Source organism: Esox lucius, chromosome 13, assembly GCF_011004845.1.
Source record: "Esox lucius isolate fEsoLuc1 chromosome 13, fEsoLuc1.pri, whole genome shotgun sequence".
NCBI classification, from domain to species: domain Eukaryota; kingdom Metazoa; phylum Chordata; class Actinopteri; order Esociformes; family Esocidae; genus Esox; species Esox lucius.
Window position 1 is genome coordinate 32,190,503 of NC_047581.1, and position 18,689 is coordinate 32,209,191.

At 44.4% G+C, this 18,689-nt stretch overlaps 1 protein-coding gene across 5 annotated transcripts in view; it reads left to right on the plus strand.

Annotated features, from left to right (window-relative positions):
- The window catches only part of frmd3 (FERM domain containing 3), a 42,825-nt gene that overhangs the window by 9,586 nt on the left and 14,550 nt on the right, over positions 1-18,689 (plus strand). The window contains exons 2-12 of one of the 5 annotated variants that reach the window (XM_020052964.3): positions 1,341-1,445; positions 2,997-3,039; positions 5,836-5,914; positions 9,042-9,139; positions 10,269-10,392; positions 11,697-11,784; positions 12,897-12,985; positions 13,100-13,163; positions 13,540-13,572; positions 17,222-17,310; positions 18,535-18,609. In XM_020052964.3, the coding sequence (XP_019908523.1) occupies positions 1,341-1,445; positions 2,997-3,039; positions 5,836-5,914; positions 9,042-9,139; positions 10,269-10,392; positions 11,697-11,784; positions 12,897-12,985; positions 13,100-13,163; positions 13,540-13,572; positions 17,222-17,310; positions 18,535-18,609 (887 nt within the window). The other 4 variants (XM_034296595.1, XM_020052966.3, XM_013136850.4 and 1 more) reach the window with 4 other exon arrangements.

Below are 18,689 nucleotides of genomic sequence, written 5' to 3' on the forward strand. Positions count from 1 at the left end.
GATATGACAGTGTGATTCATGCTCGCTGTGCCTTTGACCGGAGGAGACAGAAGGCACTCTGCAGGGACCACTGAGTCAAACGGCAACAGGATGGACCAGAGACGGATACGCACTTGATTGACAGTCCAGCAACAGCTGTTGGGGCTGACCGCTTCGGCACGGGCCTCTTTTCCGAGGGGTTAGGGGGCCGTGGACAGCCTTGTTCAGTAGATGCAAAATGTCTGTAATAACAGCGAGGACGATCACCCGATTTACCGGCTGGATCTGCTCCGACTGATTAGACGGGTGCCCGTTGCCCTTCGTCGGAACGAGGAGGAGCTTGTGGTGAAGGACCACCAGGGATGCCTATCCATTTATGATGGACTGACCAGAACCAGAACACCTCAGACACTGACAGGTCACAGCAGGACAGCCACGACTGACAGCTTTATTTAGAAGTCAGCAGAGCAAGTGGATGCTTTTTTATGGCGGAAATTAGATTGTATGTGTGTTGTAGTGATTTAGTGTGTATCTATTATTTTTGCTAGGGCTGTGTGTGTGTGTGTGTGTGCTTGTTTTTATTATCTTGTGGGGACAAAATGTCACTGAAACAGAGAAACGTAAGTATAACACTAAAACAGAGAAACGTCAGTATCACACTGTAACAGAGAAACGTCAGTATCACACTGAAACAGAGAAACGTCAGTATCACACTGAAACAGAGAAACGTCAGTATCACACTGTAACAGAGAAACGTCAGTATCACACTGAAACAGAGAAACGTCAGTATCACACTGAAACAGAGAAACGTCAGTATCACACTGAAACAGAGAAACGTCAGTATCACACTGAAACAGAGAAACGTCAGTATCACACTGAAACAGAGAAACGTCAGTATCACACTGAAACAGAGAAACGTCAGTATCACACTGAAACAGAGAAACGTCAGTATCACACTGAAACAGAGAAACGTCAGTATCACACTGAAACAGATAAATAAGTGTACGATTTAACTGGTTTGTTTCTGTCTTCATACCTGCTATACATATCTGGTGAGAACAATTTTGTAAATTAGCCAGTTCTCCCCTGATTATAAGTGTTCTCTCTCATATCTATCTCAGTAAGATCCTGGTGATCCTGGAACACTTTGAGTTTTCCTCCCGTTTTTCTCATATGAGACTGATTCAGCCCTGGGACACCGGATGAGTTTTACTTCCTGGTCAAAGAAAGTGTACAGAAGTGCCTCAGCCATTCTTGACTGGCGCTGAACAGCCCTTTTCTGCCGTGTAGAGAATATACTGCAGTTGCATGGTGGGCGTACTGTATTCCTGATAACAGAGGGTTCTGTTTGGTCCCCGCAGAGAGAAACCCGCGGCCAGTTCCTCCTGGACCATGTGTGTAACCATTACAGCCTCCTGGAGAAAGACTACTTTGGCATCAGATATGTGGACCTGGAGAAGCAGAGGGTTTGTATGCTCACATAAATGGAAACAACATATAACTCCTGTACTGCTGGGTGGGTTGCTCAGGTCCACGTGCGTTTATGGACCTCTGGTTTTTATTATTATTCACAATCTGAAGATGTGTCTTCTGCTGTAGCCAACCCTGCTCATTAAAGCAGAATCCGTTAAGGCATTTAAGCATTTTATAACAACCCATAAAAGTGGCAAATTTTGATTTGGAAGATCTGATCTTAGTGTACAATAGTTGGTTTGGAGAGTTCTGTTACAGGCTTGAGACATTATTACGATATTTCGTATTGCATGGTACTCAATGTCAAGTTATGACAAAATATTTTACAAAATCTGCACTATACACTACATGCCAAGAGGAAAAATCGGGACACAGAGAAAACTAGTGACCATTACAAAAAATACATTTGCACAGTACCTCCATTGATTATTAGCCAGTTGGGGCTAAAGTCAGCTGACATTTGCAATGGCTGTTTAGAAAAAGCAAATGTCAGGATATGAAATCACACAACTAAACTATTTAAGTACCAAATAACACATCCATGAGAGAAGACTTTACAGAAGTTTAAAATTTTTGACATTTTGTTTGTTCTTTATGTGTCTCCACTCAGCCAGTCCACTCAGGGCTATGCAAAACACACTCACCTAATGACTAGAGACATTTATGGTTCTGTCTAAAACTATTCAAACTTGTGTCGGCTCATTCTGTTTTGGTTGAGGGTTGCCATGGCAGCAGTTTTCCGGTGTTCCTTGTTGTGTACATGAACAGGATGTCTCAACGCTAAGACGGAACATCTTTCGGCATCGGAGCAGTAAATTATTTAAGCCTCTTTACACCAGGATATTTATATTTTTCAGACACAAATGCACACAAGAGCAGACGTTCAGTGATGACGACTCACTACCCTACAGTAAAAACCCATTGCACCATAAAGTAGGACTGTTACAATGGTCCCCTACAACACCTTGATGACACTTCAACACATTAATTATTATTGATTAATACACACTCGTACACTGAATACACACTCGTACACTGAATACACACTCGTACACCTGAATACATACTCGTACACCTGAATACCCACTCGTACACCTAAATACCCACTCGTACACCTGAATATTCACTCGTACACTGAATACACACTCGTACACTGAATACACACTCGTACACTGAATACACACTCGTACACCTGAATACACACTCGTAGACTGAATACACACTCGTACACATTAATACACACTCGTACACATTAATACACACTCGTACACATTAATACACACTCATACACAGAATACACACTCATACACAGAATACACACTCATACACCTGAATACACCCTCATACACCTGAATACACACTCATACACCTGAATACACCCTCATACACCTGAATACACACTCATATTTTTAATCCACCTTTAATAAATTGATACATCTCTCCCTCTCTCTGTCTCTCTGTCCCTCCCTCTCTCTCTCTCTCTCCATTTCTCTCCCCCCTCTCTCTCTCTCCCCCCTCTCTCTCTCTCTCTCTCTTTCTCTTAGCACTGGCTGGAGCCCAGTAAACCCATAGTGAAGCAGATGAAGTGTAAGTGTTCCTTCTGTTCTCTCTTTCTGATGTGGCCACAGTGTTTGAATGTGTGCCCATGTGACACTCGGGACATTGCCTCCCTTCTAAAATAGGGAAAGAGGTCTTAGGTCGCCCCCTACAACAGGGAAACTAGAGGACGGGGAACATCCCAAAAGCACTGAAACCCAGCTCTGACGGTTGGTTGTACAGGTGCTGGCCATAAAATTAGAATATCAGCAAAAAGTTGATTTATTTCAGTATTTCCATTCAAAAAGTGCAACTTGTATAATGTATACATTCATTCCACACGGGCTGATATATTTCAAGTGTTTATTTCTTTTAATTGGGATGATTATAACTGACAACTAATGAAAACCCCAAATTCAGTATCTCAGAAAATTAGAATATTGTGAATAGGTTCAATATTGAAGACACCTGGTGCCACACTCTAATCAGCTAATTAACTCAAAACACCTGCAAAGGCCTTTAAATGGACTCTCAGTCTAATTCTGTAGGAAACACAATCATGGGGAAGACTGCTGACTTGACAGCTGTCCAAAAGACGACCATTGACACCTTGCACAAGGAGGGCAAGACACAAAAGGTCATAGCTAAAGAGGCTGGCTGTTCACAGAGCTCTGTGTCCAAGCACCTTAATAGATAGGCGAAGGGTAGGAAAAGATGTGGTAGAAAAAAAGTGTACAAGCAATAGGGATAACCGCACCTTGGAGAGGATTGTGAAACAAAACTTTAGCAAAGTCATTGTGAAACACTTACGTTGTTTGGTCTTGGACTAACAGATTGTTACAATGACTTAACTGAGAGAATTGGACTGTTGTGTTTTGATGACAGAACCAATGTATTTGTTGTATTTAACCCAAAACTTAGTGGTTGAATCACTGATCTTGCAGCGAAAGATGTTTACAAACTAAATTAAACCAAAATCAATTGTTTTGAAAGCAAGATTTAATGTCAGTTTGGAGTTTTGAAAAAACACCCTTACTATTGATAATAGTACCAAAGCGACAATTTTTTTTTTGGGGGGTGAAAGCTAATCTATGTGTCCATGCTGTGTGGATTTAGAGTGTTTTATTCAAAACGGTTTGGTGCTGGTTATGTGTTGTGGGTTCTGAACTGACGGGGCATATCGGTAGTAAAGTTACCTTTGTACACAAACACACCATGAAATCCAACTCTTTTCCTCTCTCTTGTTCTCTTCTCCTCTCTCTAAACCTTTCCGCCAGGTCATGAAATAATTAAGAAACTATTACTCATTGGCTCAGTTTCTAGAACATGTTCAGTTGAAGAGAAAGAAAGACGGAGGGAGGGAGGGAGGGCAGCGCCAGATGGAGAGATAGACAGTGACAGATAGGGGGATCAGTTTAAATGAGAAAGTAAAGACATGAGGGAGAGCTTAGATGGAGTTAAAGATAGAGAGGGAGGGAACGAGGGGAGACAGAGAGAGAGAGAGGGAGTTAAAGATAGAGAGGGAGAGAATGAGGGGAGACAGAGAGAGAGAGAGGGAGTTAAAGATAGAGAGGGAGAGAATGAGGGGAGACAGAGAGAGAGAGTGGAGTTAAAGATAGAGAGGGAGAGAATGAGGGGAGACAGAGAGAGAGAGTGGAGTTAAAGATAGGGTGATGTAGAGTAGGGTGTAGGGTGATGTAGAGTAGGGTGTAGGGTGATGTAGAGTAGGGTGTAGGGTGATGTAGAGTAGGGTGTAGGGTGATGTAGAGTAGGGTGTAGGGTGATGTAGAGTAGGGTGTAGGGTGATGTAGAGAGCAGACAGAACATGGGAGTGCTGTAGAAGATAGGAAGGAAAGATGGAGGGTGGGCTTTGATATATCTGAGCTGAACTGACAGTCCCACATCCCAGCGTCTGGGTTTGTTCTCCTCTTAGGCTCGTCTCGGTTGTGTACATGTGTCCGTGTGTTCTGCGTGTGCGCGTGCGTGTGCGTGTGTGTGCGCCGGGAATTAGGGTCCTTAAAAATCACTTTAGAAAAAAAATCCCCAAGGCTCAGGAATAAGCAGCTCTACATATTTAGGATTTTAGGATTTCATATTCCCTTATATTTATTATTTAGCCTTGGGCTGTTTTTCATTCCTGCTTCAGATAATGCCAGTGAGAATTCTGCTGTGTGCATGGGAGCATCAGTCAACTCAGTAATTACTTCCTGTCTCTCAACCTATGGTGTGTGTCAGAAATGGCACCCTTATCCCACCTGTGCTGGAGCTGGTGGAAAGTAGTGTACTAAGTAGGCTGTCATTTGGGATGCGTGAGTGTACTCTTCCATCCAGTATGTCTTTCTCCTACTTGGGCTTTTATTATGAAACATCACTTCATATGACTTCCAGTATAAAGCAAACAGATACGGTTACCCTCCAAGGGCGTAGCTCACAAAACTGAGTACATGTTCTAAGTGAATGTTCTGTGTGTGTGTGCGTGCACGCGTGTTTTGGTGTCTATATATCTGTGCTATTTGATCTCCAGAAGAGAGGGATACGCTTGCAGATCAGAACCATGGCGTTATAAATGCTAACTGTGGTTCATCTTTTACTAATTAGTGCAAGCTTGTGTGTGTGTGTGAATATGCATGCAGTATTTCTGTGTGTGTGTGTGTGCGTGCAAGCATAATGTGTCAGAGAGTTTTAGTCATCTCTAGTGATTCAACAGCTCTTCTGTGTGAATAATTACATTCATGATCATTAACAAATGAATGATCAGAAATAGTTACACTGTGTCTGTAATCTCTTTTCTCTTTCACTCTTTCTCTCTTCCCTCACGCTCCTTCTTTGTGACTGTGTGTTTCACAGCTCAGCAGCCCTACACAATGTGCTTCCGGGTCAAATTCTACCCCCATGAGCCAATGAAGATCAAAGAGGAACTCACCAGGTAATGTCCCTAATGCCGATTGGCCCGAATACCTTGCTCAGATATCCAATACCACACCAAATTGGTTGGCTCTTTACATTAATGAGGCTAGGTGAATGGAAGAAGACTGGAAGAACAGCATTTGTTGACAGGTTTGGTTCTTCTGTTTCCTGGACTTTAAACAGATACTCCTTCCAAGGAAATGTGAAAGACGTGTCGGAAAAACAAATTACACAGCAACAGGTGTTCTTGACAAATGTTACTGTAGTAGCCAACGTGTTGAAAATATGATTCTGCCCGTCGATGCTCTCCGAAACACCAGAGAAGCTGTGTTGCTCTGGAAACACTCAGCAGGGGGTTCAGGCAGCAGGGAAAACGGTTAGGGAGGACTCAGTGGTTCAGAGATCTGTTGACGTGGTCCAAAGGGGAGAGTGAGAAAATGACTGGGTTGGTTGAAAGAGAGGGGGGCGAGAGAGAAAGGGGGGAGGCAGAATGAGATTGAAGAACAGAAGGAGAATTATAGAGGGCAAGATGAAGTGGTAGAGACCTACTGTGATTATACACTCACTCATATTAGTGATTCCAGTGTTCATCTCTTCCCTCTCTCTCCCTCTCTCTCTCTCTCTCTCCCCCTCTCTCCCTCTCTCTCCCCCTCTCTCCCTCTCTCTCCCCCTCTCTCCCTCTCTCTCCCCCCCCCCCCCTCTCTCTCTCTCTCTCTCTCTCACTCTAGCCCTGCCTCCCTCCCTCTCTGTGTCTGTAATTACACTGCAAATTGACGACAAGAAGCCTGAACAGATGTAGCATGTGTAAAACATAACGAAACCTAACCATTTTAAATGAAGAGAAGGCCAACTGCTTTAAGTTGTTTCTCAGACTTGCCGTGTGGAAGATTGTCAGCAGACTCCATCACCACCGTCAACCATCCTCCACTCTTCTCTGTGACCTCCTCCTCTCTCCTCTTAAACCTCTTCCTCTCTCCTCTGTGACCTCTTCCTCTCTCCTCTGTGACCTCATCCTCTCTCCTCTTAAACCTCATCCTCTCTCCTCTTAAACCTCATCCTCTCCTTCCACGACTCAACCCCAGGTGGCCGGTCATGATACATTCTACTATTGAAGCACTTTCAGAAAGTGCTTACATTTTTTTCATAAGAGTTGTATATATTATTATATATATTTTTTTTTACAGAGTTTCTGTTTAGCCTTATTGCTGGTTAATTCCTGTGTAAGTCAGTATATTCAAGTCATCGTATTGAAGTCAGTCCGGGTCAATGTGGTTGAGTGTCTGACTAGGAGCTGTGGATCAGGTCAACTTCACATATTCATCACATATTCCATTTTCATTAGAACCATTTCGTGAAATATATTTGTATACTGCAACTTAACTGGATTTGAGGCCAAAAACGAAGGTGAATATGTGTAGATAGAGGCTCCTAGTTTCGGTTGCTGCAGTTTTAACAGGCTCTATAAATAAACCGATTCAGAGGCAGCAGTCCATTTAGTTCCATTTAATTTTTCATGCTTTTCTTTCTCTCGGCCTTGCTCTGGTTCAGCCCCGGCGTCTCTCTCTGGGTGTTTGTGTGCTGGTGCAAACCGCCACAAGACCAGTGGTATCTGTGAGTGTGTGTGAATGCGTTTTGTTGTGCGTCTTTCAGGCGTGTTTGTCTAGGTTGAGTCAGTTGCCTGTGGAAGTTTTCGAGCCAGTGCCACAAGTGACAGGGGAGACATTGGCACAGTAGACGTCTCCATAGTAACTGTGGTGGATGTTGCCATGGTAACCGATCTCTTGTGCGGGTGATACCCATAGCAACTGATCTCCGAGTGGTGTAATTTATGGCAGTGGCACAATGTGTCTTAGTAAATGTTCAGTGTGTGTAGATGGGTTCTGTATGGGTTATGCTGTGGTTACTGTCGAAATATAATGAATTAAATTAATTATACTTGGGTTGAAGACCATGCCATTTGTAGTTTGACATTTATTATGATGAGTATGAACTCTGTATAGGAAGTGCCAGGCTTCAGTGTATTTTTAGTAACGTTTAAAAAGAAATCAGTAAAACACAGTGTACAGGTAGATCCAGCCACATGCTGTTTCTTTGGAGGCGGGAATTATCTGGAATTTAACCACAACTAAGACTAAAGAGAGATAGTATTGTAATATCATACCTTTATTCTGATGATACGGTTATTGTGGAATCCTTTAGGGGTTGGTGCCCTGAAGTTCTTTAACATAAGAGGTATTTCAAAGAACTCAATTTAATTGTTTCTCAAATAGCCCTACCTCCCTCAAAGGGCTATTAGGGTTTCCCCCACAGTTTAGATTTGACTAAACCCTAAAAGCTCTATAGAGTGTACAGCTGGACACCATTATACAGTCCATCTCATTCATGGTAATGCTTGGGAACAGATTTCCTAAATTAAACACATTATTTGCTGAATTCCTAGTGAAAGAAGTGTTACTTATGTCCGTTTATCAAAACATCTTGGTTTGACATCTAATATAGTGTCTGTCATCTGGTACAGTGCTAGTCATCTGATACAGTGTCTGTCATCCAGGACAGGATCTGTCATCCGGTACAGTCTGTCATCCGGTACTGTGTATGTCATCCGGTACAGTGTGTGTCATCCGGTACTCAGTCTGTCATTTGATACACAGTCTGTCATCCGGTACATGTTTTGTCATTTGATACACAGTCTGTCATCCGGTACATGTTTTGTCATTTGATACACAGTCTGTCATCCGGTACATGTTTTGTCATTTGATACACAGTCTGTCATCCGATACATGTTTTGTCATTTGATAGACAGTCTGTCACCCGGTACATGTTTTGTCATTTGATACACAGTCTGTCATCCGGTACATGTTTTGTCATTTGATACACAGTCTGTCATCCGGTACATGTTTTGTCATTTGATACACAGTCTGTCATCCGATACATGTTTTGTCATTTGATAGACAGTCTGTCACCCGGTACATGTTTTGTCATTTGATACACAGTCTGTCATCCGGTACATGTTTTGTCATTTGATACACAGTCTGTCATCCGGTACATGTTTTGTCATTTGATACACAGTCTGTCATCCGGTGCATGTTTTGTCATCTGATACAGGGTCTGTCAGTGGCTGACCATGTCACTGTGTCTCTGGGCAGGTATCTGCTGTATTTGCAGCTAAAGAGGGATGTCTACCACGGCCGTCTCCTGTGCCCGTTTGCTGACGCCGCCTACCTGGGGGCGTGTATCATACAGGGTGAGCCCCACCCTCTGACATTCATATGCACAGCATTTAGTGACAGGCTTGCTGTGACACCAGACACATCAGTACTCAGGCATACCCAGCCCCTGCTCAGATGCTCCCAGAGTAATCGGATCCCACACTACTCATGGACAACTTTAAACTGAGATCTCACGTCACCACAAAGCGATATCCAGATGCAGCCTTTTGGAGCTAAACTCTTCAAATGCACAGTGCCAGTCAGCAGAGCAGTGGGGTCTCCAGCTAGTATTTGATGTGAAAGAAGTAACTGTGATCCAGTACACAGTCTGTCATCCGGTACAGTGTCTGTACCGCTAGCTAATCACCACGTCTGAAACAACAAACAGAATATCCGGATTGATCCAACACTCCTCCCTGCTCTGTTGTCAGACTTGGCTCCCTACAGAGGGAAATATGATGAATGGAGATAAGGTGACAAAGAGAACGTCTCAAATGGCACCCCTTCACACCCACGTGGCCATGATCAAACGTAGTGGACAAAATAAGGAGTGTGCCATTTGGATAGAACGTCATGGTACATAGTTGCAGTGCCAGGCCCCCTGCAGGTTGTAATTAGTACTGCTGTTCAATTAGAACGTCTCCCCGGCACCCCTCGTAGGCTGTTACCTAGAGTGTTGGATGTTAGCTGAAGGTTTGTTGCACTGATAACCCCCTCCTAACCCTGTCCTAACCATGTCTCAAGCCGCTCCTAACCCTCTCCTAAACTTGTCCTAATCCTGCCCTAACCTTGTCTTAACCCTGTCCTAACCCTTTCCTTACCCTGTCTTAACCCTCTCCTAACCTTGTCCTAACCCTGCCCTAACCCTGTCTTAACCCTGTCCTAACCCTGTCTTTACCCTGTCCTAACCCTGTCTTTACCCTGTCCTAACCCTCTCCTAACCCTGTCTTAACCCTGTCCTAACCCTGTCTTTACCCTGTCCTAACCCTGTCCTTACCCTGTCCTAACCCTCTCTTAACCCTGTCTTAACCCTGTCTTTACCCTGTCCTAACCCTCTCCTAACCCTGTCTTTACCCTGTCCTAACCCTCTCCTAACCCTGTCTTTACCCTGTCCTAACCCTGTCCTAACCCTATCTTAACCCTGTCCTAACCCTTCCTTCTCAGCTGAACTAGGGGACTATGACCCAGATGAGCACCCGCCAGACTACATCCGAGACTTCAGACTGTTCCCCAAGCAGTCGCTCAAACTAGAGCGGAAGATCATCGAGATCCACAAAAATGAGCTAAGGTAACGTGGGATTTGTAGTCTAACAGTGTCCTGTTTGTAGCGTGGGATTTGTAGTCTAACAATGTCCTTTTTGTAGTGTGGGATTTGTAGTAAGACAGTGTCCTTTTTGGAGTGTGTTGGATTGAAAGAAAGAAAATTTGGTTGGATCTTGTCAAGCAAGTGAATTCAAATAATTTAAGAACTCCAGCATCTACTGCAAATACTTCATGTGCCTGGCATCATGACATTACATCAGCAGAATTTCACAAACATTTGACTGAATTGGTAAAATACACATTTGGCTTTCTCCCCTGCTCTCTGTGCTTTCACATACAAATAGAGGCCCAGCTGGTTTTCCACCCTGTTTACTTTTCACTGATTGTTTGCCAGAACATCATGAAAACACCTGTACGGCGCATGATCGGCTTCAACGGCCTATCTAGGTGTGTCTCTGACTCTGTTGGGGACAAACACACACACCCACACAAATGCAAACACACACACACACACACACACACAAATGCAAACACACACACACACACAAATGCAAACACACACACACACACAAATGCAAACACACACACAAATGCAAACAAACACACACACAAATGCAAAGACACACACACACACACACACACACAAATGCAAACACACACACACACAAATGCAAACACACACACACAAATGCAAAGACACACATACACCCACACAAATGCAAACACACACACACACACATAAATGCAAACACGCACACACAAATGCAAACACACACACACACAAATGCAAACACACCCAAATGCAAACACACACACACACACAAATGCAAACACACACACACACAAATGCAAACACACACACACACACACACACACTGCTGACTAACACATGCCTACCCACGTCCCTGTCCCTAACGGGCGGTAACCAGACAGTGTCTGGAACCAGGTGTCCGTCTTTACGCGGTCGTATAACAGATATGGATGCCCCGTCACTAGGCAGCCTCCCGTCCCTGAGCAGCGACCTGCGTCACTTGGGGGCCCTGCCAAGCACCACCTCAGCTAATGAACACGAGCCGTGTCATTAATCCAAATGCAAGATGCTGGGCAACACCTTTGGCTGATGCTAAGCTAACGACAACAGGGGACATGTAAAGGCTAGCTGCTAGCCAGCTGCTTTGGAGAAACCTACTGTTTCATTACAGTAACACTGATAAGGATAGCCTGTGTTTGTGCCGCGCTCCACAATGAAACACAATTTGTATTTGGCTAACAACTGCCCCCTTCAACACGCTGCATGCGTTTTCCACTAACTGCCCTCCTATGCCACAGGGGGCAGAGTCCTGCTCTGGCTGAGCTTCACCTCCTCCAGAGAGCACAGACCCTGGAGACGTACGGGGTGGACCCTCACCCATGCAAGGTAACTCCCTCCACCTGTACCTAAAAAAAAAATCACCTTCATTTTAATGTCCTTTCTATCATAACAGTGAGCGCAGAGTCTAATCAATGTGTGAGAGACTGATTTGAGAGCTGCTATTCCGTAGTCGACTCACATTTAACACGCTCTCCACTCACATGGGCGTTTTCCTCTCTCTGCCGATCGTATATACTTCTCTCAACAAATGACTGTTTTGCCTGTCTGTTGAACTCAGTCTGCTGACTGGACAGTGTGTTTCTGTTTGAGGGGGACATGATGGCTGTGATCCACACTGTGTACCTGTGGACCCTCCCATGTTCTCACTGTGTTTACTGGAAACTCGGTATCAGAGTGGCCTAAGCTGGACATGTTTAATTTCATCTGTTAGACGATTTGCTTATCTTTTCTGCTGGTGTGATAAAGATTGAACTGCGGCGGTGTACGTGTGTGAGCATATATTTTTTAAATAATTTCATATATTAAAAATAATGTACTACAATTCTTTGGTTAAATGTTGCTAACCAATTTACATAACTCTAAATTCCTTTCCCCACTGGCCCAGGGTCAGAGGTTATACACTCACGTACCGATCCAGGGTCAGAGGTTATACTCTCCCGTACCGATCCAGGGTCAGAGGTTATACTCTCCTGTACCGATCCAGGGTCAGAGGTTATACAATAACGTACCGATCCAGGGTCAGAGGTTATACTCTCCCGTACCGATCCAGGGTCAGAGGTTATACACTAACGTACCGACCCAGGGTCAGAGGTTATACTCTCCCGTGCTGATCCAGGGTCAGAGGTTATTCCATCAGAATCAGAAAGTAAATTGACACACAGCCCAGATTGTACTCAGTGTGAAGGCATTGCTGGTGGCAGACATATAGACAGAATCAATGTTCTGCAACATTATGCAATGTTGACATACATTTATATACAGTGGATGGTGAGCGTATATTGTTATGTGATATAACCTTTGAGTATATAACATTCAAGAAAGTGAATGTTTATGTATGCATGCATGTCTGTCTTTTGCGTGTGTGTGTATGTTTGTTATTGTCTGCGATTGTGTGTGTTTGTGTGTGTGTGTGTGGGTGTTTCTGTCTGTGTCTGCAGGACTTCACAGGATCCACAGCTTTCCTCGGCTTTACCGCTACTGGGTTTGTGGTGTTTCAGGGAAACAAGAGAATCCACCTGCTCAAATGGTAACCCTTCACCTCCCCCCTCTCACCTCTTACCTCTAACCTATGACCTCATCACTACCAGAAGCTTTTGAACAGCGGCCGTCTCATGGACAAATTGCTCCTGTTCATCTATAGGGCTGATGTCAGCAAACTGAAGTTCGAGGGGAAAACCTTCTATGTCATTGGAATTCAAAAAGAGGCAAGTCAAACATTCTCAAAATGTTTCCCGAACACCATAAAAAAAAAAAACATTCTTAAGAGAGGTTTTTATAAACAGCGTGGGTGGTGCTCTGATTTAGTGTCCCTGTTGAACACGACAGTTGTGTCTCATGCTATGTTACCCTGCTGTGTTTCCTTTCCCAAACCTCTAAACCACCTGTGCCCGTATGCTTTAGCACTTGTCAGTTATTCCTGGATAATATCAGTCACCTTCAGAGTTTCTATGTCCTACTGCGCGTGTGTGCGCGTTCGTGTATGTTCGTGTGTGTGTTTATACTGCACGCAAGGTCTGAGTGTTTTCCCGGATGTGACTCCCTGATGTGAGATGTGAGTGTTATTGTGTTGCCCTGTTGCAGATCTCGCTGACAGGCAGGATGCACTGTAATCTGGTGGGTGTAACATCCAGCCCACATCCCCCCAAATCCCGCACATACCAGTTTCACTCACTCAAACGTGTTCTGAGGACAGAAAGAAATTGATTGGTTCAGGTGAACACCCAATCAAAATGGAGAGGAGGCGGCGCTCTTGAAAATTTCAAGCCGGATCAAAAAAGCAAGTGCATGTCATCTCAACCAAAGATTCACCACTGAATGTTAGCGTAATCAAGTAATTTAGCACGTACTTCCTTACAACATAACAAGCAAACCCACTCTTTTGATGTGATTTCAAGTGTTCATGAGCACCGCCTCCTCTCCGTTTCAATTGGATGTTCGCCTGCACCATTTCTTTCTGCCCTCAGAACATCTTTGAGTGAGTTGAACTGGTATGGGCCCAAATCCCCCACATCTCTCATGCCTGAGTTGAACTGGAATATCAGAGAAGGTCCAATGCAGCTGTTTGTGTGTCAATATCAAATGAGTCCTGCGCATAAATAACTGAGAGCGCTTTACAGTTCTCACGGTTAGAAGAGGAACAAAAATAGGTTGTTAGCAAAGAGCAACTCCTAAAGCAAGACTGAAGCTGGAACTGGGTGTTGGTAAAATGGGGGGTGCAAACACCAAAACAAGTAGATATTTCAGCTGGTATTTACAGCACTTATATATGTTCATTACCACAAAAAGGACATTAACAAAATTCTCTTAATTGTATTGTTCCATTGTCATAGCGTGGAAACAAATATACTGTATAGAAAACCCGGAAACATTTCTGACTGCACTGGGCCTTTGAACTAGGTTGTCATTCAGGAGGAATGGAACTATAGTGAAATCTGAGCACTGAACTGAACAGAACCCTCTCCAAATTAGGATCTCCTGGATCCTAATTTGAACATCCTCTTATTGCCAATTCAGGGTACAGTCAATACTTCAAAAGGGATTCTGAAGTTTATAATTGCCACCCAGAAAGAATCTGACTTGGTTAACCTTAAAAAATAAAGTATCAACGCCCTGCTAAAAATGTCCTCTATTAATCCATGTAATTAAATACATTTCCTGTTCCTGCAGGATTATTTCTCTACTGTTGCAAAGTGGCATACATCATCTGTACACTTCTTGGCTCCTGTTTAAGGCCAACAGGTCTAAGGAAAGGTGGTTGATACATGATGTTTAGCCAGCTACAACCAACCGACAGGCTCTGTACATACGTAGTAGTTGTGCGTTTCATGGGAGGGCGTTGTGGGTTATCATGTCTCTCTATTGGCGATCAGCTCAGACTGTACTGTCGTTCCACTCCGCCATTGTCTGCCTGTCCTACCTCATGCCTGAGATCTGGAGAAACGCGTTGCTGTTCCGTCCTGTCTGATGTTCAGTCCTGTTTGGCTGCTTTCGCATCACACACAGACAAACACAGACACACACACCAAGTGTATTGTACTCTAACAAAAAAGTTCAGTCAGTAAGTCAATAGAATGTCATAGCTACAAAGTTTCCATCTCAACCTGCTTTTCGCCTCATTTCAAACAGCTTAACTGCAGTCCGTTTTGCTTGTCAGTTGACCATCTGGCTGAAGATGCAGTTTTATCTTTGTGTTTCTGTCTCTCCTCTCTGTGTTTACATATCCATCGCTGGTGAGTAAACATATCATTGCATTTCCCATCAATCAAAACACCCCACACCAACCCCAACCAAAGCTCTTCTCCTCACCTTCCCCACTCCTCGAAGATCCCACCGCTCTGTTCTTCACTCCTGTGCTTGCTATGTGTTTCTGGTTTGGGTTTCGTCTATTTGATTTGACTGATAATAATTTTTTATGTTGGCCTGCTCTTTGCCTTTTATAGCGCAGGAGCATTTATTTTGACTGTAGCATGGAAATCTGTGACCATTTCCTTTATTCCAGAAAAAGATCTGGCAAATGTTATCATCCCGTTTTATTGTTTGTTGTTAGATTTGGATTTCTGTAATTTATTAAACAGTTTAGCAGTTTGTTTCCCTCGGTGTGTGTGTGTGTGTGCGTGGAGTGAGTTGAATGTTATTATGATTTAATCATGCATCACTTCGCCATCCAATCACCGCAGCTCCTGCTAAGCGTCACACCCTGCATGGTCCCTTGACAGCTTTTTTAACGTGAAAGAGACGCCACACACTCCACGACAGCACACACAGTCCTGCCAGGTGAACACGCGTGTAGCACACCACGCGGCCATTGTTACAGATGTGTGTCGCGCATAAATGCCCACTTTGCTGTGTGCACTGGGCACCAGATGAACAGTCTGAATTCCCCCTTCACTACGCCCACTGATAATGCATCCCAGAGAGTCAATGTGAGGGGAGTGCACCATTCTCTGTCTTTGTTTGATATCGTTAATCCAGTTTATCGTTAATCCAGTTTATCATTAATCCAGTTTAGACTGTGACACATGCATCAGACCAAATGGCCCTATTCCCTTTATGGCGTTATGTGTTATGGTCCTGTTTAGTCCTGTTTAGTTTAGTTATTAGAGCATGGTGCTTACAACGCCTGGGTTGTGGGTGCGATTCCCGCATATATGTGAGGGGCAGTTTGAAAACGTACACGCTTACTGTAAATTGCTCCAGATATGAGCGGCTGCTAAAATTGAAGAAATGCAAAAATGGGACGACTCCCAAGAAAGCTCGGGAGAGAGGCGAAGGGAGCCAAGGAGTCAGAGGTAGCTGGCAAATGCCCCGACCCGCCACAAGGAGCCGCTAGAGTGCAATGAGCCGAAGAGCACCTTGCCCACTCTGCCCGACCTGAACTCAGCCAGTGCTAACCCAATTGTTCACCACCATTTAGGTCACTAATGGCGGTGCTTCAACCTGGAATCGGGTTGCAGTGGCCCCGCGGCACCTTATGTTTGGTGCAGGGCCAACACGGCCCTTACCGTAGTCACCCAAATGGACAACAACGTGCTTGTGGACAACAGCACCGTCATTAGAGTGTGAGTGTGTGTAGCCATGGAGCAGGAACCAGCGTTGAGTTTGTCCTCTGACGGGACACTGTTGGTTTTCCATTGTTCCGGTGGTTTAATCCGGGCCCAGGCAAGGGAGTGTCCGTCTCACCGCCCCCCTCTGTCTGGCTCTGTGCTCTGTAATGCTGCAGGCTCCATTGATCTGCTGTCTCATGTTACCAGACACAGAGCAGATTACTGGACTTTTACTGGAATTTATCCCCCCTCTTATCCTGGGCAAAAACCATAAACTCCAGGACACCCAGGGCCTTTTTAAAACTGCTTAGTGCTGGTGGTTCTCTAGTGCTCCCCAGCCGCCGCCGCCACGCGCCGTACCTCACACATCCACACCCTAACCCCCACCCTAACCAGCTCAGAGCCAGGACCGACTCCATAATGGCTCAGCACTTTGCTCAGATCTCTCTCATCATGTTCGGCGCTTTGCTCAGGCCTTCTCTCATCGTGTTTAGTGCTTTGCTCAGCCCTCTCTCATCGTGTTCAGCACTCCGCCTAGCCCTGTCACATCGTGTTCAGCACTTAGCTCAGCTATCTCCATTTGCTTTGTTCCCCTCCCTTTTCTGAATCTGTACTTCTTTCTCTCTCTCTGTCTTTCTCTCCCTCAACTTCTCTGTCTCTTTTGTTTCTCTTTTTCTCCCCTCCTTTCGGCCACTCCCTCTATCGCTGTCTTTCCACAGAAGAAACTAGTGCTGACGTTTCACACCTCAACTCCAGCGGCGTGTAAACATTTGTGGAAGTGTGGCGTGGAGAACCAAGCCTTCTACAAGTGAGTCCCACAACGCCGAAGCGCACACTGTATACACCCACCTTTCTGTCCGAACTGGAAGTTGGTCAGTGTGTGTCTGTGTGTGTGGGTGTGGGTGTGTCTGTGTTTGTCTGCGTATGTGTGTGTGTGTGTGTGTGTGTCTGCGTTTGTCTGCGTATGTGTGTGTGTGTACGTGTGTGTGTATGTCTACGTTTGTCTGTGTGTGTGTGTCTACGTTTGTCTGCGTGTGTGTGTGTGTGTGTGTGTGTGTGTCTATGTTTGTCTGTGTATGGTGTGTGTGTGTGTGTGTGTCTGTGTTTGTCTGTGTGTGTGTGTCTGTGAGTATGCGTGTAATTCATTGCGTGTTAGTTATAGCTGACTGCCGCTGACTGTGGTTTAATCCAGTGTCTTTAATCCAGTGTTTAATTCTGAAATTTTAATCCAGAGTTCAGATTGGCAGGCCTCATTGTGGATGATGGATGGGGTTTAAAAGGAGCGACAGAGGGTTGGATCTGATGGCCGCATGCTGAGCCTAGATCCAGGGTGTTGGTTCCTTTGTCCTGGGAGCTCAGGTTTCCCTGGGCCTCTGCAGTGAGGCAGGCTTGGAAACCATAGAGCTTGGATGTCAGTGCAGAGCTTGTTAATCAAATTAAACAGAATTTAATTTGGATAGCGGCGGTCAGAGAAAGTTCTGGATCTGAGTCCTGGCGCTTGTCTTTACACGGGTGCAAGCCCCTGTTTGACAGGACCAGCTGGACCTAACAGGACAACTCAAATCTGGATACCGATCCAGTCATCCTAGTTTCTAAATACTGAATGTAACTAATAAATGTGATCCAGTCATCCTAGTTTCTAAATACTGAATGTAACTAATAAATGTGATCCAGTCATCTGGGTTTCTAAATACTGAATGTAACTAATACATTTGATCCAGTCATCCTAGTTTCTAAATACTGAATGTAACTAATAAATGTGATCCTGTCGTCCGAGTTTCTAAATACTGAATGTAACTAATAAATATGATCCAGTCGTCCGGGTTTCTAAATACTGAATGCAACTAATAAATGTGATCCTGTCGTCCGAGTTTCTAAATACTGATTGCAACTAATAAATATGATCCAGTCGTCCGGGTTTCTAAATACTGAATGTAACTAATAAATATGATCCAGTCGTCTGGGTTTCTAAATACTGAATGTAACTAATAAATGTTCACCGTTTCTCACCTAACATGTTTCTCGTTGACAGATGTGCAAAGTCCAGCCAGATAAAGACTGTGTCCAGTAGTAATATATTCTTCAAGGGAAGCAGGTTTAGATTCAGGTGAGACATCAAATGTCCTGCTGCGTCTCTAAACCCTCCCGTTGCCAAGTGTGTTTGCTTCCATCATTTCCATAGCAACC